At 47.7% G+C, this 26985-nt stretch overlaps 1 protein-coding gene across 2 annotated transcripts in view; it reads right to left on the reverse strand.

Moving 5' to 3' along the window:
- The window catches only part of Adamts17 (ADAM metallopeptidase with thrombospondin type 1 motif, 17), a gene marked incomplete in the record, with an annotated part of 306761 nt that overhangs the window by 279073 nt on the left and 703 nt on the right, over positions 1 to 26985 (reverse strand). For both annotated transcript variants that reach the window (XM_013512523.1, XM_013512522.1), the window contains 2 exon segments: positions 19836 to 20001; positions 26776 to 26985. In XM_013512523.1, the coding sequence (XP_013367977.1) occupies positions 19836 to 20001; positions 26776 to 26985 (376 nt within the window).

The raw sequence follows: 26985 nt of genomic DNA on the forward strand, positions 1-26985 counted from the left end.
TTTGGGTGATTTGTTACACAGCTATACGAACTGATACAGCAGTTAATGCAGTAATATTTGGGTTTTTCCCATGCTTGAGCTAAGTAGAAAGTCTTATGCCTTGCTATGTTTCCAATGCCCAAAATAAGCACAGAACACTCTTCTGTGTTACCTGGGCCAACCTGAACTTGTACAGCTGGGCATCATGTGAGAATACAGACGCAAAGAACTGCTCACTTAAGGATGGCCCTGGCTTGCACGAGACTTTCCACTGCCCGTATAAGAATGGGAGGAAGCAACTAGGAGGGGATCGGGCAGCACTGTATAACCACCCTTGGACAAAGGCCCCTCCAGGAGTCTGGCCCACAGGAAAATAGCAGAAATGGACAAAATTCTTTAGGCCACATAAGGGGACCTGGGCAGTATTGCCCCATCCTGACAACATGATGTCTCTTTGCATTTGGGGACCATGCAACACCCATGGAGCTATGGCCAGCCCTACTCTACTCTTCTCCTTGGACAGAGTGAGACATCCCAGGATGTCCAAGCAGGACCACCAATGTCCTTTTAGAGAATTTAATGTGCCTGAGCCACGGACACCATGGACCACAGTACTTGCAGCTCCTAGTACTAGAAGCCATGCTAGGGTCCATTTTCTGCTGCTATAATGAAACTCCCAAGGCTGCGAGCTTCCTAAAGTAAGGAGGTTCTTTTGTCTCACAGTCCTAGAGGTTTAAGGGCCTGGTACCTACCCTGGCCCCGCTCTCTGAGGACCTCATGGCGGAAGCACATGTGGAACAAAGAGATCATGTGCTGAGACCAGTATCCAGAGGAAGACAGGAATCAGCCCCCTCTGAGGGTACGCAGGGACCTAATGACCTCTCCACAATCCCCATATCACCACACTGCAGACTTCTAGGGGGACAAACACATCCAAACCGAATCATGTCAGGCCACCTTTGTGGTTGTCAGCGAAGACCTGCCTGAGAAGCCAACACAAAGGGAAATCAAGGCAAAGCTGGCCAGAGGAAGGAAAAAAAGTCCCACTCACAGTACTGCCAGTGCTGGTTCCAGCCACAACATGCTCATCTGCTAGACCTTTCACGTGGGCCAGTAAGTGCCTCCCTCTTTATTTTTGCTTAGCTTGAGATGGACAAAGGCTTGACCAACACAGGCCCCCCTCCTGCCTTTTGTCTCCAAATATGCCTTTGTGTTTATCCAGCTGGAGTGGGAACCACACAGCTTTACAGGGATGGAAACAGCTGATCACTTAAGGAGGGGAAAATGTGATAACGGATGTCATATGCCGGGCATGATGCCAGGTGTGTGGCCAAGATCCCCACATACGTCTGGAACAGCTCCCACAGACCCTCTGTACATGTGGTCACAGGTTCTATCCCAGGTCCAGATGGAACCTGTCACCCTGCCATGCACACCCAACATAGCCACACCTGGGAAAGAGCCTTGGTCGTGCATAAGGGTGTCACATCATCAAAATTTCCAATTTAGATAAATTAGATTTTTATGAAATATACAAAATCAAGCAACAAGCATGTTATTCTGAGCAGCTGGTACCTATCCCGCCAAATCACCCCAGACAGGACGATTCACTCCAGATCCTTGACAATGGTAAGCTCATCTTCTTAATTTAAGATTTGATTCACTTTATAAAAATCTCACTTTATAAACAGCTTTCCAGTGACATCTATTACTCAAAACATCACAACCCTGTAGCAGAACAACCTCTGCTCTCCCTTTCCACATACACAGGCAGTTCACACGCGATCCACAGAAGAGTTCAGAGCAGCCTTGTCAAAAAGTTATTATAAAATATTTTATTTTCTCCGGCAGCCAGAAATGATGTGCAGTTGTCTGGAACACAGGCTGCTGGTGGCTGCCTGACTCAGACAACGGAGAGGGAAAAAGCAGAAGGGGACAGTTGTAAATCTCAGAATCCCCAAATACGAAGCAAGTGGCAGAATGCCACAGTCGCGTGCTGGTAGACTCCTCAGACCTCTGGAAGAAAATGCCCAAGTCACTCACGCTGGCCGTAATAAACGAGTTATACTCTTGAATGGTTTCTGTCTCTTTTCCCTGTTGCTAACTGTGTTCCCTTTTTAGGTAGTTAGTGGTGTGTTCGAACTCCAAGTAACTACTCTTTAATATGGTTGAACCTGGAATGTCTTCAAGAAGTCTGTACCATCAGCACTGGAATCAGAAAAAAAAAGTCATGGGAAAGGAAAACAAAATCCAGGACTCAGCCATCCAACTCTGCTCTGGCTTCCCCTCCCACCTACTTTCTCCACCAGACAACCCAGCAGGAGTCACCAGGGGAGTCTGACCCAGCAGCCGAGAGAGCCAACTCTGGGGACACAGGGACACATCTCCCTGACCTGGGCACAGCGTGGGCACGTGACACCTGGTCACATAAAGTCGAGAAGCTGCAGCGGAGCCACAGCCAGCAGTCCTTGTTCTGTTTCTGCCTAGGTCACTGTGTGCCCAAATCCAGCGATTACCAGGCCCTACACAGGCAGGCGATGTGCTGGCAGTGGTCGGGCACTGATTTGCAAACACCGAAGTCCCAAAGAAAGCTGTGCTTCCATTTCATCACCCCTGTTTTCACCAAGGCTGGACGGACCTCCCTCCTGTCACTGTCCCCCACATCCCTTCGCCACTGACTGTGACAGGGGTCAGCCCCATGTCGGAGCCTCGACAATAACCTCACAAGGAGGCAGAGGCTGGGAGGAGACACACCTGCTCACGGTCCCTGGTGAGCATGCATGAAGAGCCAGCACCCGGGCTGCCTGACCCTGGGGTCTGCCGCACTACCCGGCTGCCACAGAGTCCTGTCTGCCGGCAAACCCATCCCCAGTGGCTTTGTGCGATCTCTGAGGCCTACCAGGAGCCAGGGATGTGGATAAAGTACGACGGTAAGTGTGACACGGGCCGTCCTTCTCTGAAATGATCCTCTGTGCAAATTCATGTGAAGCCCAGCAGAGCTCACAGCCCAGCTCAGCTCTCTTGGCCCCAGGGAGCAGCTACAAACCCAGAGGCCTGAGCTCTTCCCTTCGCTCCTCTCCAGAGCCCTCAGCACCTGGGAGTCTGCAGAGGGGCCTGTGTGGCTCGGCCAGTTTCTGGAAGCTCTCCCCCCACGCCGCCCCTCCTCACCACCCCCACCAGGGCCGGCGAAGGCCAGGGCTCATGGGTGAGGAACACAGTAGAGACCAGAAGGCCCTCCCAGAGGCAGCTTCCTGGCAAGGTGTCAGGGAGAGGGAAGCAAAGATTTGAGGTCAATCCTGTCCCTCCAGACGCAAATGCACACGCCCCTGCAACTGCCATGCTGGCCCCTCGTGCTGGAAAACGCACATTTACACTGAGCAAGGCATTTTCTCAAACTCAGAGGCAAACCCACCAGGCCTCTGACAGAAACTGACTGAGGCTTCAGCTCCAGTGAACCTCTGAGGACGCAACACCAGCAGGATGATTAACTGCCTCCCAGAAGGGAAGCCCACAGGCCAAACGCAACTCCGACGACACCCTCAGGGACGGGGCAGGCAGGGTGCCAGAGCCGCGAGCTCTCTCGCTGCTGACTGTCAGCCCCACACAGGGAGAGAAGGTGGAAGGGAATTAAGCCTCCCTCTAAAGCAGAGCTGGAAAAGCAACAGCCGGCCTTGGCAGGGGTGGGTAACAGTTTATTTTCTGAGAGGAGTTGCATTTCTGTAAATATTGACATAAAGAATGACTCGTCCCTCTGCAGGGCCCCAAAAGGCCAAGCAGGCACACCCGAAGAGACCCATGGGACCCGAGCCTGTAAGTTCGGTCTCTGAATAAAGCCTATTTCCTTGGAGAGGAGAAAAGCCCCCTTTTCCCCCTCCCCAACCCCACAGTATCCCTAAGCACAGCAGAGCAGGCGGTGCCCGCTCAAATCTCTCCTGCTCAGACAGAGGCCAGACCTGTGTCCCCTCACAGTTGGCCCCAGGTTCCAGCCACACCACCACTGAAGCTGACCACCAATGATGCCTGACATTTCCTGCCCCACTGGGCAGGAACACTCCCAACTTTACTGGGCTTTTCCCCTATGCTTCGCTGTCCACCTATGTCCAAAGTCAGTGACTGGGAGTTTGATCTATGACTTGCTAATGGATTGAGAAAGGTACAGGCTCCTTCAGCCCGGAGGCGGTTTGTGCAACCCCATACCAGTTCCAGCGAGCGAATTCCCTGTCTGGTCCTGCAAGAGAAATTGCCCGTTGCCGCGGGGGGGGGGCGGGGGGGAAGTGGTGCAAAATGAACCCGCTGCATCTGCAGCTGGAAATCACCCAAACAAATTGGGCAGCAGCTGTCCCGAGGAGACTTTCTGCTGGGCTTCTCCATGAGAAATTAGTGTACTGAAAAAGCTAGACTTCTTCACAGAGGAGGAAAAGAACACAACCTCAAGCCATTTCTTTTTTTTTTTTTTTTTTAAGCCATTTCTTAAAGAGCCCGGAGTGTCTGTTCTTCCCCTTGCCTCCGGTGGACTTGCTGGCCTGGGGCCTCCAGCTGGGAGGGAAGCAGGGCGTACACTCCTCCCTGGGTCACACATTCTCTCTGGGAGGGAACAAGAGGGCTGCTGATTCAAAAGTCAGACACTGCGGCGGGAGTTGGCAGGGCCCTTGCTCTTCAGCCCCGCCGCCTCCCGGAACACCAAGCCGGCACCCCAACCGCGTGCTCACTCTGCCGCCTGGTCAGCGCCTTCTGGGGGCCACGGCCCCTCCTCCAGCCTCAGGGCCGGAGGGCTGCCAGGAGCTTCCCTGAGCCACCTGGACAGCCCCAGCCAGCATGCACTTTAAATAATAAACTATGCATTCTTGATCCGTCTGCAGCTCGAGGCAGATTTTCCTATTTAAGCTGGAAGCTCCTCTGCTTTGAGTTACTGAAGTGGGGCGGGCATGTGTTGCATAAGAGTCCAGCGGAAAACTGGGGAGAGACAGCACCGCTCCTTGTCCAATTCCTCTGTTTGGTAGAACTGCATGTGGGAAAAAGGGCTCAGACACACATGCAAAAGAATGGCACGATGTCTTTTTCTTTCCTGTTTCAATGGTGAGAGATGTAGCATTTCTTTCTCAATCAGTTAACAGGAATGTTTACAAACAGACCCAATGTGCTTGTCTTACAGTGCTATTTTTGTGGTCTCACATGTCCAGGAGATAAATGCAAAGGGGAAAAAAAACATGGAACATTGTGATTGCAGCGCTTAAACTAGCAGAAACAAGGAAATGTATTTATGGGTTACAGTAGGCACCCCCAAAGATGCCCACATCCTACTCCCCAGGAGCTATGAGAATGTTAAGGGACCCGGGGAAAGAGGCTCTGGAGCTGTGATTCTGAATTCTGAGCTGCAAATGTTAGCTCAGATTACCTGGCTGGGCCTGGTGTGTCCTCCTGAGAGAGAGATAGAGGAAATATGGTTACAGACCTGTCAGGGTGATAGATCGTGAGAAAGACTCTGCTGGCTTTGAAGATAGATAGGGCCCACAAGCCAAGGAATGCAGGTGGCCGCCAGAAGCCGGAGAAGGCAAGGAATTGGGTTCTCCCCCCGGAACCTCCAAAAGGAACAAAGGGCTGCTAACACTTTGAGTTTGGCCCGATGAAACTGACTTCAGACTCTTGACTTCCGGAACCGTAAGGTAATACATTTGCGTTGTTTTAGGCCACTAAGTGTGTGAGTAATTTGTTACAGAGGCAACAGCAATAGCCTGAGCCCTGCCTTCCAGACAGAGTGCCTTGGACTCAAGGAGTACAGCAGACAGCAGGTAAAGATAAGTGTGATACTCAGAACAGCCAAAGCTCTTTGGGATTCAGAAGACCAAAGTGAGGGAGGTAGGGTGAACTGACTGAAGAAGGTGATGTCTGAGCTGTGCTTCTGAAAAATGAAGTGGATTTCCAAGGGCAGTGAAAAGATGGACCAAAAAGGTCACTCCCTCAGCCATAATATACCTCTCCTACCCCAAAGGTTCCATGACCTAGGAATTTGTATCTGGCTTGTACCACATTAAGTAATAATTACAGCATTAAATATATCAAGTAAATGGTATCTTTATATACTTGCATTGGAAAGTTGCTAGGAAAATACAATTAACCAAAATTGATCCCATAAGCAACACAAAGCTTAAGCAGGCCAATTTTTACAGAAGAAATAGAGAAAGCTACAAAGAAACTACAGTCACAAAAAAGCGCTAAGCCAAGACGGTCCCACTGGGGATTGTACCAAACCTTCACAGACCAGACAGCCTGGATGATTCATAAATTGTTCCAGGGCACTGAAAATAGAAGAATGATTTCACAAAGCTAGTGTAACATTAATGCTGTACTCAGAACGACAGTGCACACACACGTACATACACACACACACAACGAAATCCCACACATTAATGTGGACCCAAAAATCCCAAACAAATTAGCAACTGAAATATCACTTTAAGGAAATAATACACCACAATCAATTGGGATTTATCCCAGGAGTTTAGGTTAGTGCAATGCTAAGCTATTAACATAATATACTATATTAATATATCTAAAGAGGAACATCACATGCATAAAAGCCAAATTCAAATCACGTCTGATTTTAAAAACTGCACTCATGCTAGCCAAATCTGAGACAGTTTGAGCATCACAATGAACATAAATGATACTGAAGGAGTCAAATAAGAATCAACAAGTTCCCACAGATTAAGAATAAATAAATGAGAGAAAAGGGTAAGCACTCCTTGTAGGAGACCAACTACTAAAAATATGGAAAGACCATGGGAATTACAAAACCAGCATTTCTAAGCCATCGCAGTAATAAGTGAGCCTGCCAAGCGACGCAGGAGATGCCAAAAATAGTGAGTGTTTGATGAAGAACAAAATATTTACATGGTCTCAAAGTGTCCCCACAAATTACTCACTAATTATGTATGGAAAGATAATAACTTTACAGTGGATTAGCCTACAAACAAAACCTAACCAAGTAATAAATATTGACATCCCCAATATCAGGACAAACGTGCTGTGTGAGCCTCCCCGCAGAGGAGAGGGGTCAGGGAGATAAACTTTGTTGGAGGTGGGAAGGAGATCTGGGCGTGGAGGAAAACAAGAGAGTATGGAGAGGAAAGGGAAGTAGCAATGATTTAGAAGCAATATGTATACACAGCAGTTCCCCAAGATGAATGTATTACGTCCTTAAAAAATGTTTTTAGAAGATACACTGGGAAGAACACAAGATCACTTCCCCATTTTTCCTTTTGGAAATGTATAACCTAAGTCAGATCATGAGGAAGCACCAGAAAGAAAAGAAAAAACCATGGAGACATCCTATGAGATACCTCCTCTGTACCACTGGTAGTATTTTTTTAAAAATGGACAGGGAACAAGGATCAGAAATTACAAATACTATGGAAATGATCTAGATTGGAGGAAACTATGGCAAAGTGAAAACTGAACGCAACATGGGCTTCTAGATTGAATTCCATACCAAGAAAAGAAAACTATAAGAAGACATTACTGGGACTACTAGAAAAGTTTAAATACAAATGCTGTATCAATGTTATACATCCTAAGATTATCCCCATGGTTGGTAAAGTATAAAGTATGTGTGGATAAAGGGCCATGATGTCTGCAAATTACTTCCTGGGAGGGTCAGAAAAAAATGTGTGCGGCAGGAGAGAAGCTTGGAGAACTAGAAGGGAAGGGGATCAAAAAAAGCAAATCAGGGAGAATGTTAATGTGGGTAACAGCGACACCAAAGCTCTTTGTGACTATCTCCGATAAGCAGCAAACAGAAAGCACGGGGGGAATACAAGTAAAGGGGACAAGAGTAAGAAAACGAAAGGAGCATGATTATGTTTGAGGCTAGGTGACCGGAAATAATTGGGTAAGAACTTTGGCTATGAGGCTGGCAGGGGCAGGGCTCATTAGACAAGGATTTGGTTCCAGAACGCCAACTTCTGGATTGCTGTGGACTTGTAGCTGACCACGGATGCACAGCCGGGGCCTGCAGACGATAAAGGCTCAAGACAGAGGCCAGGGATCTGCGAGGTGGATACAGGGACAAGAATGTAAGGACCCAAAAGAACCAGAAAAAGTGCAGCAGAGACAGATCACAGCTTGGAGAAACCGGAAACCACTGGCAACACCCAGGACAGAGCATCTCATAGGCCAAGGACTGCAAGAGGGACAAAGTGCAAGGAACTCAGCCGCCGAACGTCCCTGAGCACTGGCAAAATGACAGGAACTAACCGCAGGCTGATGCATGGGTGACTGGGCAGCTTCCAGGTGGGATGCTTAGTCCTCCTGTGAAAGGATGCCGGAAGGGTGGAGCTGTGGCCAGATGCTGGCCAGCCTCATGCAAAGCAGGACTTCTGTCCAGCACCAGGTGTGGACCTCAGGTACAGAGCAGTACTGAACAAAAAAAAACATTTCCCTGCATCTACACTCCACCACTTCCTGCTGTAGTCTGAGCTGTCAACCTGGTGGCCGGGTTCTCACCCAGCCTCCTCTCTCCCTCCACCTTTTCAGCAAACCCTGGAGGAATCAGAAAGTTCTTCCATGCCAGACCCCGCCTAAGCTAGCAGCAGGAAGAAGTGATAAAGACTGTGGATCCCTTTCCCTAAAACACATCCAGAACGACACTGGCAAGCAGCCTTGGATCTATGTGATCACCACCCACATGTCATCTCTGGGAGGACAGGGACATTTGTCTCTTGCTGGATCCTTAGCGCCCATGACAGAGCTCAACACACAGTGAGCTGCAGATAAACATTAGGTAGGTGGATGAATTACTGACCTCGATAAGAAGGTATGTTACACGTACAGAGGTCTAAAAATAAAACAGATGCAGGCAGTTTTAAGAAAACTCACTCAACACACACCCAATCACCGAAAGTGTAAAAGCACACAGGATATAATCTGTATTTACATAAAGATTCACCCAGATGCTTCCCCATCCCCGGCTTATCCCATTTCTCACTGTCCAGGGCTCTACCCAGAAAGCAGGGCCTCTCAGAGGGGGCGCAGACACCCAGGTGGGTCCCCCAGGGGGAGGGGGCTCCTGGGAGACGGCCCCTGCCAGGGCTCCAGAATTCCCAGGGCTGCCAGGCTTAAATGCTCCTCCAGAGACCTCTGAACTACCCCTGCTGAAGGACTGCATTTTTGAAAACAGTACAACACAGATTAACACAGATTAACACAGATTAACACAGATTAACACAGATTAACTGGTTGTTCCTGCAGGTTTTTTTCAACCTGAATACATACGGTTTATTAGGAGGTAACAAGCTTTTGCAAATCATTAATGTTAAATGGCTAAGCATCCCAGCCTGAGCACGCATGGGTTTCCCTGACGGCTGACCCCCCAGGATGCCTTCCCTGACATCCTGTCATGACGCAACCTCCATGGCTGCTATGGTGGCAGCTCATGCTAACGGCACCCTCCTCCAGCACTTGACTCCGACCTTTCCCCTTGCAGCAGGCTCTTGTGCCTGTCTACACAAGGGCAGCCCATGCATCTGGAAGCTGAGGGCCACGGGACAAGACTCCAGTGCCTCACGATCACTCTGCATCTGGAATGTGCCCCAAAGACTCCTGTGTTAAAGGCTAGATCCCCAGTGTGGCACTACTGGGAGGTGGTAGGACCTTTAGGAGCTGGGGCCCACTGGAAGTGAGTGAGGTCCCTGGGGGTGTGGCCTTGAAAGAGACTGTGGGATCCCAGCCCACACCTTGCTCTTTATCTGTGAGGTGAGTGCTTCTGCTCTGCCACAAGGTCCCACACCATGATGTGTGGCCTTGCCACAGGCTCAAAGGCAGTGGGGCCAATGATCACAGACTAAAACTTCTAAAACCGTGAGCCAAAATAAACCTCTCCTAAGTGGTTATCGCAGGTGTATGTTACAATAACGCAAGCAACTACCACAGAGCAGAGCTCCAGGAGCCTTCTGTGTTTGTTTCAGCTGATCCGAGACTTTTTACCAGCAGCAACAGTGCACGTGTGCACACATGCACACACATACACGCACTTTCCACTGGACTTCTCTATGGATTCCATGGATTTTCCTCTTCCCTGTCTGTCCCCACTACTTCCTGGGACCTCTCTCAGCCCCACACTAATCACCTGCACCCAAGCCCACATCCCAGGTTTGGACTTTAGTGAGTCCATCTATGGACCTTTTCAGTGGGGAGATGATAACTTTATATTCTGATAATACTATCTACTTTGGGTTTCCAGGATACTTGCACTTGATGAAAGCATACTGGCACCGGCTGTTGTAACTCTCAGAAAGCTGCTGAAGTAAAAGTACTAAGAAAAGTATTACTGTCTTCTGTAGATGAAGAAATACAGGCACAAGAAAAATTAGCTGACTTGGGGACAGCACCTCCATGTACTAGAAGTACAGTCCAAGAGTCCCAGGATTGCCTAGGCCTGTCCACCACTGTATTCTCTGCCAGCTGCACAGATGGCAATGCGCAGTGTCCACTTAGCAGTGTCCAGCAAGATCCAGTTGCACACAGTCAGAGAGCCTCAGGGAACAATAACAGCAAGAATAATGATTTTACAGAGTGATATAATTCAGTTCTAATTTTATTCTTCCCAAAGGGTCATTAACAAGCACCTTCCACCTGCCCAAATACCTCCAAAGAAAATCCGAAAGATTTCCTCAGTCATTTGTCTGAAAAAGTAAGAAAAGTAAGATCAAGGGACTTGGGTGGACACGTGGTTCAGATACACCAAATGGCAGGATTGGAGAGGCTCCTCAAAGCTTGTGAAAATTAAACTTGGAAGGCAACAGCAAATGCAGAAATGATCACTACTGAGCACTTGCCATGCAAAAGCGCCCTGCCCGGGAGCTTTTCTAGGAAGATGCTGAAGTCTAAGCAACATCCACATGGAGACTTCCAAAACGTTCCCAGTTTCAAGGGGTAGGAGGTCTGTGGGACCCTCTGGTCACCTAGGAAAGACCCTCTGTTAGACCTCTACTCACATGGGTTCCTGCTCCCTCCAGGCAGGCTGCAGACACACATCAGAATTGCTGCAGGGCCACACTAGGACAGAGCACCCAAGAGACACTCTGCTCAGTGCCTGAGGGCCACCCCTCCACTCAAGGAAACAAGCTCAGTCTCCTACGATGTGTAAACCACTGTGTACCTTCTTCAGCCCTTACTGGGAAAGGACACAATGCTTGTGCTTCAGGTCAACAAAAGCAAGGAGGGACTGGTGACTGAGGGTCCATGTGGTGTTCCTTCTGTGGTATGGTGACAAGGTTGCCTTTGGTGTCCCTCTGCTGTGGGCGCTTTGCAGGGCCCAGGATGGAATCTGTCACTGCACAGCTGCCATTCTTGGCTTTATGTCTTAGACCTGAGCTCTCGGAAGAATCGCATTGGGCCAGAGGGCGCCCTTGAGGTCACGGGCAGCGGCTGAAGCTGCAACAGCAGAGCAGGATGGGAGGACCTTACAAGCCTGGGGAGGGCCCAGTGGGAGCTCTGAAAGGCAGGAAGGCGCCCCATAGATGGGCAGGACACCTAAAGCTGGGCGCCATGCATCATGGCTCTGCCAGGAAGCCCCATCACCACGGATGACACAGACACACTGGAGCCATTTAATGGCATCCTTGGGACTTAGAGTGCTTTTCAGCAGCAATCAGAAATTTAGGAGGACGGAGGAGCTGTTCTGAGTCCTGCTCTCACAAGGCCCAGGGTCATGTGCACCACATGGAAGAGAAGGAATTTCCTTAATGACTGAGGTGGAGTCACAGCACAGGTAAATTTGCCATTCAGATGATGAGATACTATGACGCTGTTTATATACTTGAGTCTGGGGGCGTAAAACAGCTGTGGCGAGGAGGAGACTTTTTATGAATAATTTATGGAATATTGTCCGATAACTACAAAGACTCAAATAGAAAATGTAACACACATCCCATCCTCAAAGTATTCTAATACCTACTATGTCTAAATATTTGTGTTTCCCTGCCAAATTCATCCAATGGAACTTACCCCCCAAAGGGATGGTATTAGGAAGTAAGGGCCTTTGAGAGGTGATTCTGTCATGAGGGTGAATTATTCATGAGTGGGATTAGTGTCCTTACAAAAGAGGCTCAGGTGTGTTCCCGTGGCCCTTGCATCATGTGAAGACACAGCACAAAGGGCTAATTATAAGGGGAGGCCCTCACCATACACCAAATCTGCCTGTACCTTGATCTGGTATGGCCCAGCTTCCAGGACTGGGAGAAATTTCTGGTGTTTATAAGCCACTTGGTTTATAGCATTTTGTTATAGCAACCCAACCGGGCTAAGACAATGCCTTCACCAAATGCAAAGTACAGAGGGAAATCTCCACACACTAGAAATACAGAGAAATTTCATACCACCACAGCACATGAGGGATCTGCAGCCTCAACAGCTCAGCAGCTAAGAGGCCTAAATATTGGCCAAAAAGGTGAGAGGCCACTGTTAGCCACACGGGGATGATCAGTGAGAAAATATCAGAAATAGAAGGATCAGCAACCACACGAAATTCACAAGGAGAATAATTCGAAAAAGACTTCAAATAATTGTGCTAAAAATACCCAAATTGATAAAGGACAGATAAAATACTGAATGGAAAAGACAGAATGAACATAAAATAACTGGAAAAAATTGAATTCTACTTACATTGCTGGATGATTCCTATGTAGAACAGCCTATAGCTGATGACAAAACAATGGAACCAACACTTGAGCTACCACTCAAGATACAAATTTTGTAGCCAATCTGCATTCAACACGAGTCCTAGCTAAGTACTTTTCAGAGGGAAAGGATCCAGAATCTCCATAGTATTTCATTTACAATACCCAGAACATAATCAAAAATTACTTGACAGAGGAAGAACTGAGAAGATATGACCCATTTTTAAGAAAAGAGGCAATCAATAGAACCAAACCCCAGAATGACCCAGGTATTAAGCCACCAGAAAAGAATATGAAATCAACTGTTATCACTGTGCTCAAGGACTTAAAGAAAAATGTGCTCACAATAACTGAAACACAGGAAATCTCAGCAGAGAAGATTAAAAGTACAAAAAAGAACCAAATGGAAATATAATATGGGCCACATGCTCCAATCACTATACACAGAATTATAAGTCATTTTTTTAAATGGCAAAATAACCCACATGCTGAAAAACATTTAAATTTATTGCACAATGAAAAATATAACAATGCTTTGTGCCACACATTATTGTGCTCACACACATTGAATTTACCGAATCATTAAAATAACCATACAAAGTGCATATACCTATCCTCGCTATTTTATAAGTAAATAAACTGAGGCCCTTTAAAAAGGTTGTATAAACCACACAGCAACTCAGACTGATAGGTGGTGAAAGTACTATTTTAAACCCAGTGAACCTATCTCTAAATTCTCAACCACTCTACTGTACTGCCTCTCCTACTATGTAAGTTGGAGAACACTGGAAATATTATTGTAAGTTAAAAGTATGCTTATAAGGAAATGTATAGCCTTACATATATACATTAAAAATGAAGAAAGAATAAATTTTAGTGAGGTGGGTATTCTACTCAAGAAGTTAGGGGAAAAAGCAATAGCATTAAATACAGAGAATGTTTTAAAACTAATAAACATTAAATAAAAACAATTAGACCAGGTATGCTGGCACATGCCTGTACAGTAATCCCATCTACTTGGGAGGCTGAGTCAGAAAGATCCTTGAGCCCAGAAGTTTGGAAACCAGCCTAGGGAACATAGCAAGATCCAATCTAAAAATAATAATCACAATAAACACAAAAATAGAAAAATAAAACCAGTAGAAAAAAATAGAACAAAAAACAAATGAAAACTAAGGAAGGAAATGGAAAATAAAAAAGCAGTAGGGAAGAAAAATAAACCAAAGTTAGTTACTTGAAAGAATTCATAATATAGGCAAACCTCTACGGTTAAAACGAAAGAGCTAGATTTGTATTTATTAACATGGGACAAACCCGGAAAACATCGTTGTGAGTGATAAGTGTAGTATGAAACCATTTATATAAATTTAAAAATAAAAACCCAATATACAATCAGTTTATGACTGTATATAAAAATATAAAAATACGGATAGGAGGATTCACATCTGCTTCACTATGAGGGACCCTTGTGGGGTAATAGAGTAGGGCGGTGAACAGTCAGTCATAGCCATACCTGTGCATTTCTTTTAAAACAAGAAGAAAGTTTGGAAGTAACTATGGCTTAATCCGAATGCCAAGTATGCAGGTTTCTGTGCTTTGTTTTGCAGCCTGATGTCCACAGCTAACTGTAAATTTACACCTGCTATATCTGTTTGCTTCTTTACTGTCTATGTTCCTGGCCACACTGTACGCCCCCGGCAGATAGGACCACCCTGTCATGTGCGCCATGCCCAGGACCCAGAGGGGCAGTGAGAGGGAAAGGGTAAGCATCTGACCTGTAGCTTCCAGTCTAGACATGCTAAGGTTCCTCAATTCCATTGTGGATTCACTCACGAGGCAAGAAGGGCAGCACCACGGATGATGATGAAAGCCTCCTGCCCCCCGCTCAGAGCTCTGAGGATCCCTTTCTCTCCCAGTGAATCTAGAACAAGACACTGAGTAGTCCTTTTGAAATGCAGAGTACATATACAAAAACCATAACCACAGAAGCTGCAACAATAGCTAATACTTATTAGCTACAAAATGGGAAGTGAGCACTATCTCATTTAATACAAAACTCCAAGCAGTAGGTGACTCCCATGGCAAGGAAGGCAACAAGCTCAGAAGGGCTTGGTCCTTTCTAACTTGCCTGGGGTGACCCAGCTCCTCAAATGTTCAACAGTAAAACTGAGAAAAGGTGACCGGCCAAACGCACCGCCTACCTTAGAGACAGCTCACTTCTCATTTCCTGCACAGCTCTTTTACCTTCCAGGCATTTGTGTGAGTTCCCTTGAACATGGTCCCCTGTGAGGCCAGAGGTATACCGCCAGCCCTCACATGCAGTCCTCCTCAACAGTGGCCCAGGCAGTACACGCGACGAACATCAGTTGCTCGGCATGACAGATGAAAACTCAGAAGTTGGTATGGTCTGAATTATGTCCTGTCCCCAAAACGTGCTAACTCCCCAATGGCAGAATTCAGCTGTATCTTCAGAAAGAGTTTTTCTAGAAGTAATTCAGTTAAAATGAGGTCACAAGGGCAGGCTCTAATCCAATGAGACTGGTGTTCTCATAAGTGGAGATCTGGGTCTACAGACAGACACAGAGGGAAGACCGCAGGAAGCCACTCGGGGAACTTGGCCACCTACACAGCAAGGAAAGGCAGGGAACAGATGCCCCCTCACCACCTCAGAAAGAAGCAATGCTGCCAACACTACAATCTCAGGCTCTGTATGTATGGCTCTGTATGTAGGTGTGTAGCTTGTTTTTTATACTTACTAGAGAGCTAAGGTCTCAAAGAAGTTTAGAGGAAGAGGAACCAAGAACTGTACAAAGACCAGCGGCCACGTTCATCCCTGGGCACAGGTGAAACAAGGAACTGATCGTCTACTCGTGGTTGTGGGCTGGGTGATGGAGCAGACCTAGAAGACAGGGGTTGTAACTCTATCTCACCAGACTCACCGCGTGTGTGGTGGCCTGCAGGAAGTCAAGACCAGGATGGAAGGCAGAGCAGTGCTCTAGTCACTTGCGGACTGGGTCTTGTGCTCTCCAGCAGCAGCAATTGGATCCTGCCTATGACATCTGAAAGCAGTGAACTGCAATCCGAGCCAACCCTCCCCAAGTCCCCACTGAATTGGAGAGCTTCGCCCTCCAGCCTACCAGCCTCCCTGTCACCTCGAGAGGCGGCAGCTGAGGACAAAGCCCTCACACAAGGAGAGGACTGGAGAGAAGCTGAACGCGGTGGACCCTTCCTGAAGTCCTGTCTCCTGCTCCACTCTCGATCCCGGTCACTCTTGACTCTCTGCATGTCGGTGACATCCCTAATGTTTCACCAGTTTGATTTCTGTCATCTCCAACCTGACAAATCTTAGCTGATGTAAAGCACAAGTCCTCACCAATGATGTATTTCCAAGCGTAAGCACATGATTATACAGACACGTTCTGGCATAAATTAGCAGTACACAGTTTTTGAATCATGCTATCCTCCAAATACTTGCTGAAATGACCTTTGTGATGCTATAAATGAACCACACACTACCACAAAGTAATAATTTTTAAAGCCAATCACAAGAGAATTAAAACTACAAAGCAAACATCAATATTTCACAGGCACCACTGTTTTGAACATATTCTTGTTCTACTGAACTCCCAGCAACACCAAACGTTTTAGTGCTCCTATTTTGAAAATGCCTTATGGCAAGTTACTCTTGCGTTTCACCCTACACTTCTATTAGCCATATACAACATCCACCACAGAAAAGACCAGATTCAAACTGGTACCCAAGGCCACGGAAGTGATGGCAGAACATTCTACATTGAATCTAGGGCCAGGGATATAGCTCAGTGGTACAGCGCCTGCCTGACAAGTGTGAGATCCTGAGTTCGATTCCCAGCAAAAAAAATAAATAAATTGAATCTAAATGGAGAAGGTAAAATAAGCAGAGAAGATAGAGAAAAAAGTTCTGATGTCAAAACAACCATTTAAATCTCAAGGGACATTTCAGCATTTCCAAAGTACCATTTTTTGTTATTGAGAATAGCCAAAAAAAAAAAAAAAAAGACCTTTCAAAAACTCACACTGTCACCAAGAAAGAAAAAAAAGTTTGCAGACTGAGTATTTTCACACTAAGTTCCAACCTGGAGTTTTGTTTTGTGAGTCAGTTTTTAAGGTCCTAAAAATAAAGAGCTAAAAGGAAATCGGATCAGCCTGTCCCCTTACAAGGAGCCTCCGACGTCTTCTAGGAATGCCACTGGTACCCAAGGAGGGATGCAGTTCCCACCAGGTAGCCTGAACTGTATCAGTCTTCCCCGCCCTGCCCAGACACAAAACAGCAGACAACCTGGCGGCTCCCCTGGTTCACCTCTCAGGTAAACAGGGGCTTCACAGGGGAGAGACAGTTGTCAGATTCCTCCTTGGCTACATGAGCCCGCAAGGCTATTCTGTCCTCCGTGGGGGTGATACAAGGTCAACAACAGGACACCCTGGAACAGCCACCATGCTCAGCCAGAAGAGCATGTTCCCATGGGAAAGCTGGAACTAATCTGATTAAGCTTTCTAGAAAACGTCAAGAATGTATGTTACTGGTGTCCCACTAATTTAATTTCCCCAATTTCTAAACTACCAAAATTTGAAAGCTAACCCAAACTAGAATGGACCTGAGTGTTTATTAGCTAGGCCTATTAAAAGGCCCAGTATCTTTCTCAACATAGCAGCAAAGTTTACTGCATATTTCACGCAAGGTGAAAAGGACCAAAAGAAAAATATATACCTCTCTTGGATTCTGTGTTCCTAGACTGTTTTATATGACCTTAATTACACATTAGCCAACAGCACCCCACAGCAAGTCCACGCGAGATTTTGAGGCAGGGAAGGAGAGATTCCTTTTGAGACAAATTGAGAAATTTCCTGCAGGGCTGCTCTTGTTTCAGCTTAGTTTCTGTCACGTTCACTCCACCCTGATGTTCATCTTATTTCCCTCATTGAAGGCTAAACAGTCTATCAAAAAAGTGCCCCGAAACTAATCTAAGGTACAAAAATGCAAACACAAGCACCATTTGTCATTTTGTCAGCAATTCTTGCTATCCCTCCCCTAAAGAGGATGGAAACAGGTCATTAGACAAACATTCCATTATCTCATCCCCAAGCACACACGGCTTCTAGTCACGAACGAGCAGCTGACAAGGGCTGGCTCCAGGGAAGAGTGAGAATAAAACACACGCGCCCCTGCTTCACCGTGCAGCCCGACTGGCAGCGTCTCACCTGAGAAAGCGCACTTCCCACTGCCACAGGCGCTACTACTCATGTTCAGTATGTCTTACTACAGTGGTTTCCAACACCAGCCAAACATTGCAACCACCTGGAAACCTTCTGCTGCGCCAGATGCCCGGTCTGCGCCCTAGACCAATGAAAGGGGTGGGTGCGCTGGAGTGGACAGCTGGCCATGAGCAGCTGTCAAAGGTTCCCCAGACCTGAGAACCACCGCCTTCAAGGGATCTCAGCACCTCTGGAGCAAAGCACTCAGGCCAGCTGCAGAAAACACACAGACAAGTGACTAACAGTCATTCACTGTAAAATAAAAATTTTTTAAAATATGCTCCAGAGACTGACCTAGATAAGGTGAATGGCTAATGTTAAAATAACACACTGACAGCAAGCCAACACTCACAACAAACAATCAGACTTACCCAAACTCCAGCTACCTATTAAAGGATATTTAGTTATTAGCAAGTTTATGCCACAGTCTGTCTTTTCAGTCACTAGGAATTTTATGCCATTGTCTGTCTTCCCTGTTTTTGTAAAGGTGCAGAAAGGAACAGAGGAAAACGCTAAAGGTTGGTAGAATGCTCTCTCCATTTATGACTCAAAGCTCCCCTGCGGCTTGACAACAGGTCTTTATCCACGACGATCACCTCCCAGCCCCCTGCCACAGCAGGAAAAGAAGTGTGACAACCAGCCGGGGCTGAGTAGGGCTGCAAGACACGTTTCCAAATCTCACAGTTCTTCTGAAGTGGAGTCACATCAGTTTATTTCCAAGGCCACTAGAATACTAACCCAAGACCTTGCATTTTTCATACAAGAGTAACTCTCAACTACAAAAGTATAACTCCCACAGGTCAGCTGGGGGTCCCATGATCTCCAGGCAGAAATCCCAGGCATAAACTGCATGCTATCTGTGAGAGGGGACAGCTGCAGGCAGACTGCTGCTGACCCAGCACCATGAAATGCTCCTAAACACCTGACTGATAACCCACAGGCTGCCCAAACAGAGGCACAGAATCTAAGAGCGCATGATTTCGCCTGAAGCTGCATATTAGGATCACCTTTAAGAATACAGACACCCAGGTCACACCCCAGACCAAGATCAGGATTATTAGGGACAGGCAAGCAAAGGGAATTTTTTTAAGCTGTGGTTCTCACACCTTAACACACACCAGAATCTGCAGGAGGGATATGAAGCTACAATGACTGCACCACCCACCCCCTGCAGGTCTGGCAAGGGGAGATACGCCTTCCTCACGCATTCCCAGGGAATGCCAGTGCTGCTGGCCCGGGGGCCACACTCTGAGAACCGCTGCTCCATCCGTCTCCTAGGCAACTCTAATGCATGCAACCAGGACTGAGGACCACTATGCTAGAGGAGCAAGTGCACTCTGGCCAGGGCGTCAGGCGATAATGTTCATCCCAGCTCTGCTACCAACATGGGGCTTAACAACAAATAAGTTGTTGAGATTTTTCAGGTGTGAACTTGATCCTAAAATAGAAAATTGAGGTGCAATGTGAACAAAATCCTGGGACCCTTACAGAAATAAGGTGACAACATTTTCAATGGCTGCCTCCCATGGAATGTATTCAGAAAAAGAAATAGCATGAGGCGCAAAAAGAGCTTTAAAATACACTCACATCCAAATAACTACAGTTCGGCCAACAATGGACCACATGGACACAACTGCTCCCGTAGATTGCATCACCTTATCAACTAGTGACGTCACAGCCATCTTAGTTTGTGTAAGCACTCCATCGTGTTCGCCCAAGGATGAAATCACCTAAGGAAACTTTTCTCAGAACATGTTCTTCCCAGTAGGCGACCCCTGATTGTATGGGGGAAGGCATGTCCTCATGCATACAGTTTCGGCGTGCTTGGGGCCACACTAAGGGACCAGCTGTGTGTGTGCCACATCGAGCCATCCTGTGGCCCGGACTCACCTGTCAGCACCTTGCAGAGCTGCCCAGGGACCTGGGTGTCGGCAGATGGGCTGGGTCTCAGGGACCATTTGCGCCTGATCAGATGCTCTCGTCCACTGAACGGGCCTCCGGAATTGTTGAGGGGTTGGATCAACACCAGCTCCTGCCCAAGCTGGATGAGGCCCACCTGCCCAGAAAGGAGAGGCAAACAGGCCATCAGCCACCCTCATTCACACCCACCCACGGCCCCAGCAGCCTGAGGGCAGCAAGGCTGCCTCTCTATGGCTTGGTTTGCTGTATCTAGGCCCCACCCTCCCCCATTTTTTTCCAGATTGCTCAGATTTACCGGTGCCTAAGACTGAGCCTTAAAGTTCACTGGTAGACTTAAAAATATCCCACTGACAATTGAGGTGGGGTTTTGGGAGGGGTGCCAAGACAGGGGTGGGGTGCAGAGATACATACAAAAGTATCCATTTCCCAAGTCTGCTTTTAGGAACGATGGGTTACTTTATTACCAATTTTTAAATGTTAAAAAATTACTATTAAACTCATCTTCCTAAACGGCCATTTCAGGAGGCAATCCCAAAATTGTTGTAAAGAAAATTATATCCCTAATAAGAAAAATCTATCTTAACCCTAGAAATACTTAAAATTAAACACAGTGACAAGGATGTCAGTTAGATGTGTAGTATTAAGCTTTTGCATAGCAAAAGAAATCACCAATAAAGTGAAAAGACAACCCACAAGGGTAGGAAAAATATCCAGCCAGTGGTCCCCTAGACAAAGGACTAGTATCTAGAACATACAAAGAACTGAAAAAAATTAGACCCCCCCCCATATTTAAAGACCCAATCCAAAAATGGGCATCTGAAATGAATACTTTTCAGATGAAGTAGAAACTACAATATATGAAAAAATGTTCAACATCATGGATCATTCAAGAGATGCAAATTAAAGCACTGAGATTTTATCTCACTCCAAAAAGAATGGCTATTATCAAGAAATCAACCAATAACTAATGCTAGGGGGTGGGCTGTGGGGAAAAAGAACCCTTCTCCACTACTGGTGAGAGTGATATATGTGCACCCATGTTTACAGCAGCACAAGTTGTAATAGCTAAATCTTGGACACAACCCAAATGCTCATCAACCAAGGAATGGATAAAAAAGATGTGGGTTTTTTTTTTAATGCAATGGAGTACTACTCAGCCATAAAGAAGGATAAACTTGAGATATTTCTAGGTAAATGGATGTACCTTGAGACCATATTCTTAAATGAAATAAATAGGACACTTGTATAAAAATTACATTGTTTCTCCAGTGTGAGAAACCAAAAGTATAAATAAGAACCAAAGTGTATAATAGTGCAAAATAGGAAGAAATTGTTCAAAAGAAATGGGAACTAAAGAGGGGGTAAGGGGAAGGAAGGAAGGGAAAAATAAATGATAAAAGGATAAAACATAAAAATAAAATGAATTTAATTGAAAAATAAGAAGTAAAAAAAATCATTTTGTGATGAGAATTTGCACATTTTTTCCCCAGAACTTATTGTACTTAGAAGAAATTGGCAGAATATCTAATGGATTAGATTTGTGATTCTAATTTAAAGGGCATCATTGATTCAGACTTGTAATTTTAAAACCTTACCAAGTTTATAAACAGTATTAGAATGTGTGGGACACATCAGGCCTTCTGATACTTATAAAAGCTTATAAAATGAAGCTATTAGGTTTATAAAAGTTACTTAAGTACTAGAGAAGGTTATGTTTTAATGGAGACAACCAGAAAACATGAAATTGAATGTTAAATTTCCTAAAGACAGTTTTCAATGTTTGAAACTGTGAAATTCCAAATTTATGAATGGGGCTAATTAGGATTCAAAATGCCCTTAAAAAGCACTTGCAAAATGCAGTAAATTATAAGACTACTAAATGAAATGAACAACTTAAAAACTGAGATTTGTAATTTGTCACTTTAATAGACTAAATATTAGTTCTGGAACAAAGTATAATAGAGAACTTTGCCCCTCCCTTGGAAGCAATGCTAACAGCATTAAATTAATTTCCCCTCCTTGCTCTGCTGCAAACTTCTCATCTTACATGGACTCAAGAAAACAAAGTAAACCCCACAGGAGAACTTGATTGGCCAGGACAGGGAGAGGACCCAGTCTGCACACTGGTCTGTACAGACACTGTCCCCTCTCCTGGACGATACCATGGACTGCCCCGACTAGCATGGATCCTGCAGACTGACAGGAGACCCGATTAGGAGGTCATGGATACCCTTTTATCTACCCCCATTATGTTGCAAAAGCCATGACATACCAAGCCAGTGGTCCTCGAGCCCAAGCATGCACCAGAATCACCATTGCTGGTGGGACACAACAAGAAGCATTCCTAGCAAGTCTCCCAAGTGATAAGACGCTGATCCATGGACCACTGTTGAAGAAAAACTGTTCTGGCACAGCATTCCAATTCTTCCAACCTCAAGGACTATACTGATCTGAATCAAGCTCAAGGAGATAGACCGCCTCTACTTTCACAAAGGGTGCACAGGTACCGAGCCTCCTGAAAAGTAAATCAAATCAACCCCCAGGATCACCTACAACCTGTAGTCCCCAAGATACAGGGTGAGGCCGTACTTAATGCTCCAAGCAGATTGCAAGGTTTCTGTCTCATTAGAACTTTTGCCAAAAACAACTCATAGATTTTACTGCCCAAATAAAACTGTCTCAGAGTGGCACTGCACGACCTGCAGGACAGTCCAGCTTCCTTCCCTCTCCTTTGAAGTGAAAACTTGAGTTTATTCACTGATACTTCGGAGGGGTTGTAGAGATCGAGGCAAAGTGGGGGAGGGGGATCAGAGCTCCCACCACAGCTGTGCATAAAGAAGCCGAAGTGCCAAACATTTAATATCAAGCAGGAGAAACGTCCATGGGCCAAATAAGCTGGGCAGGACAGGGGCTCCTGGTATCTGTGGGACAAACTCAACTCTAAGAGAACTGGACTCCTCCGGAAGCACCCTGGCTGTGGGAGGGCAAATCCAGTCCCCTCCCGAGTCTGGCGCTTTCAAAGCCTGTCACCCAATCAGCTTAGTCTTTGAATTCACAAAATCCTGTGCAAAAATCAGTGAGCTCTAATGTTATGAGATTTTGAGACAAAGAGGGCTCAGCTTGGTGAGAAATCCCACACACACATCCACGGAAGAATAACCAAGCTCGTCCTCGGGGAGCTTTTCTTTAGAATGCATTTTCTGGACGGTCCCTCAGACTGGTTTCCATCCATTCAGGCAAGAAGACAGCAACGCTGCTGAGATGGGTAAGGGCACACTGGGCTGTACTCCACCCTGCGCGGACCCTCTCGGGACCTGACCCTCAACAGAGACAGGGCCAGGACTTGTGCCCAGGAGGGAAGGGCTGCACCAGGCTCTCAGCTTGGGGGCCAGCACGTGGGACGGCCTCCCACCGTATCTCAGTCTTGCTGTCTTGGGGCTCCCTCAAGTGTCCCTAACACTCATCTTGTCCACACTTGAGGGATAAAATGTCCTGACGAAAAGTGTCACTTGTCCCAAAATATCTACACTTAGGCACCGAATGTTTTCAAGTGCGACTTGTGTCCCACACACATTCTTACCCCCAAACACTTGCCTGCCCTTCTTACCCCCTCTGACCTATCTTCCCCCAACAAAGCCCCCTTCCCTGCAGGACACTAACCTGTGTTAGCAGATACTTACAGGCCCTGATAGTTTGTTCTTTGGAAGCAGGATCAGAACCACCCCTCATTTTCCCACTGGCTGCTACAGCAGAGTTACTTGAAAAATGATGAATGGGCCAAGCTTCTCTGGCACAGGCTGACTGCACTGCCCCACTCCCCGTGGTTCTCATCGGCAGCTGCACGTTGCTATTGCTTGGGGATCTTTGCAGACCCCCACCCCATGCCCAGGCCTTGCTCCAGGCTGAATCAGATCCTCTAGGGGTACAGCACAGGCTGTGTGTGACTCACCAGGAGATGTCAGTGTAGCCAAAGATGAGAAGCAGTCTCCGCATCTCCCCACCCCCAGTACAGGGGATTGAACCCAAGGCCTTTGCACTCTGCTGCATCCTCGGTCCTTTATTTTTTTGAGACAGGGATCCTGCTAAGTTGCTAAGTTGCCCAGGCTGGGCTCAAACTTTCAATCAACTTGCCAAAGTGCTGGGATTATAGATGTGCACCACCAAGGCAGTGAGTCTTAGCTTTTAACTGGATGCTGGAGACCCTGGCCACCTACTGCCTTCACTGAAACATCTGGAAGTACCTGGCTTTGGAAGCTGGGCCTTCCTCTGACCATAGAACTCTGCCCGCTGCCCTGCCTTATAGCCCATGCTGCATTACGATACTAATGGTGCATTTCCATTCCACAGACGCTCAGTATCTCTGCGCTCAAACAGCACAGATGCCAGGCAATGGGGAGCACAGCCTGTGTTTGCCCTGCCCCTGGGCTCAACACCCTGCCATCTGGAGACACCGGGTATTGCCAACTTAACAGCAATTAACAGTACTCAACATCGGGGACAGTTCTGGTGAGCACAGCTACATCTGTTTGTTCATATCCCATCCGTGACTGCTTTCACACTAAAAGGGCAGTGCTGACAAGTTGTGACGGAGCATACACGGCCTGCAAAGCCTAAAATATTCACTCTCTGGTCCTTTTCAGAAAGTGGGCCAACTCCTGCTCTACAAACGCTAGATGTAGACATGCTTTGGGAATACTCTCTTCACAGCCCCCCAGAATCACCCGCTTGACACTGCTCCCTTCCCACGCCTTGCAGCTGAGCCTGTCCAGACAAACACAGGAGCTCAACTCCGTATCTCCATTTCGCGGGGCTTGTGCCTCGGTCCAGAGGGACTAACACAACACTACCACCCACCTGCACTGAGAACCCAGGCCAGGCATGGCATGCAGCACAGACTCGGTCAGCCCAAGTCCCGCGGCGTGCTCGCCTCTGCTCTCCAGGGTCTCGCTGCCACGGACAGGCCACTCCAAGTCACCCCAGTACTCCTCCCCTCCCGCCTTAAACCCTTTCTCTGTTTACATGTACTGTACTTGGGGAGAAGGCCCAATGTCCAGCTCACACAAATGGGATGAACAAGGCAGACTAAACAACAGCAGTGTCTGCTCAAGCCGGAATTGAAAAGCTAAGTCGTAGAGGTCCACCCGCCACTGGCACATGGTGAAATCGGTCTCTTGGCCAGGTTCCTTTCTCTACAGCACAGCGCCCCCACATGGTGCCAAAGGGAAGGACGGTCTTCCTGAAAAGCTGGCGGGGATGCCATCTGAGGTGGCTCAGCACTCACTGGGCAAGGACTTTACATCAATGTTATCCAGATTCCCAGCCTCGGCTCCTTCACAGATAGCTCCTCGCTGGAAACTTTACACCAAGAAGTATAAACTCTGACCTCTACAGAAACTCACTAAACCGCAGCAAATGGGATTCAGATGTTTCCACGTACAATACAGTGATGTGACCTAGACTTGAAACACTTTGGCAAAAATAGGAAAAATGATGTGGGCCTTTGAGTCCCTCCCAGAACATGATACAGGCTTGACCTGAGCCCTACAGTGATCAGAGCCTTGCTCACCCCTACTTAAGCGCTCCCACCCACACCCCGCATTCTCTGCCCCCTTTCCGCTTTAACACACCCCTATCCATAGTCCGTATCATTTTCCTTGTTTCGCCAAAGCTGCCAATTTCTCCTAGTCAAGCAAAAGCGGGTCACACCCTAAATTCAGAACCCTGAAAAGTCCTGAAAGGAGAATCAGGCTGATCCCAGGAAACTGCACGCCGGGCCTCTCCACCTCATATCCCCCCTTAAGCCCCCCACAGTGCTGAGGAGAAAGCAGAAGCCTCACATAAAAACCGGACCTTCAGATTTGCTGGCTTTGCTGCAATTCCCAGTAACTGTGGGTAAGGGCCAGAGAATTCGGATGGTGGTGCAAGATAAAGGGGGGGGGGAGGGGCAACGTCTTGTGCCTGGGAAGGGCAGACGCAAAATAGCATCAGAAACCGTCTGTCAGCTCTATGCAGAGTTGATTGTGACAAAAGATACAGAAACGACCCTTGCATTTCATGATTTTGGTGGATACCAGGCTTTGAGGGGGCAGCCCATCTGCTGGCCATGTGCGCTCCTAAGGGGCACCATACACAAGCTGGGAAGTGTTTGGCTGGGAATCAAGGCAGCCGGTGATCAAGTGTGAGCCCAGGCCGGGCAAAAGTACTCAACAACTCTCCCCCACCCCTCAGAGTACTCATCACAGGTTAGGGTAGAGTCTTGGGGGATGGGGAGCTCTAGGGGCCAGGGCTTAGAGAAGCACCCAGCAATCCTCAGGGATGGATGCCAAAAAAGAAAGGAAGGAGGATGCTGACAACTCTCTCCTACTTCTTACCCTTCAATTAACAGTGGGGTTACACAGGGGCCTGGGGTCCCTGCCAAGGTTTCTTTTCCAGGTATCAAGACTCAGAAGTTCCGAAGGGAGGTCAGCTCCACCACCACCACCACCCCCGGGGTAACTGAGATGCACAGGCCGAGCTGGTCCGCGTGCCGGGTGTGCACACACACCTGGCAATGCAGCATTCGCTACACCTGGGCAGAGGCGCCTCTCCGTTGGGGGCCTGACGGTTTTGCGAGCACTTCCATGGCAGACTGCAGCTCACTCCTCTATGCAAGCCCGCCTCCCCAGCCTCGGCACCCCTGGAGCTCCAACCGCTGGGGGAGGGGGCCTCTCCTCCCACTCCCTTTGCGAAAGTAGGAAGGTCGGAATGGAGGTAGGGGATGATAGAGGAGAAGTAACAGGTTCTCTTTAGACCCCTGGAGGATGGATTCCCCCCACCCCGATCCCGGACGCCCACCCTACCCCTCCGCGGGGACCACCCCGGGCGTCGCAACCGACCGGACGGGCAGACTCGGAGGGGGCGCGCGCAGTACCAGGCCGCCGGCGGCGCCGCAGGCGCTGAGCGAGACCAGAGAGCCCGGGTGACCCAGCACACGGCCCGAGTAGAAGCAGAGCTCGGCGGCGGGGCGTCCGCGGCGCCCGGTGGCGCCCGCCTCCTCCACCTGGAAGCCGCGGGACAGGAAGCGCAGGTCGCGGCGCAGCTGCAGGTACAGGTCGCGCCCGAAGGCCGGCAGGTGCAGCAG

Source organism: Chinchilla lanigera, unplaced genomic scaffold, assembly GCF_000276665.1.
Source record: "Chinchilla lanigera isolate Chin_1 unplaced genomic scaffold, ChiLan1.0 scaffold00015, whole genome shotgun sequence".
Classification (NCBI taxonomy): domain Eukaryota; kingdom Metazoa; phylum Chordata; class Mammalia; order Rodentia; family Chinchillidae; genus Chinchilla; species Chinchilla lanigera.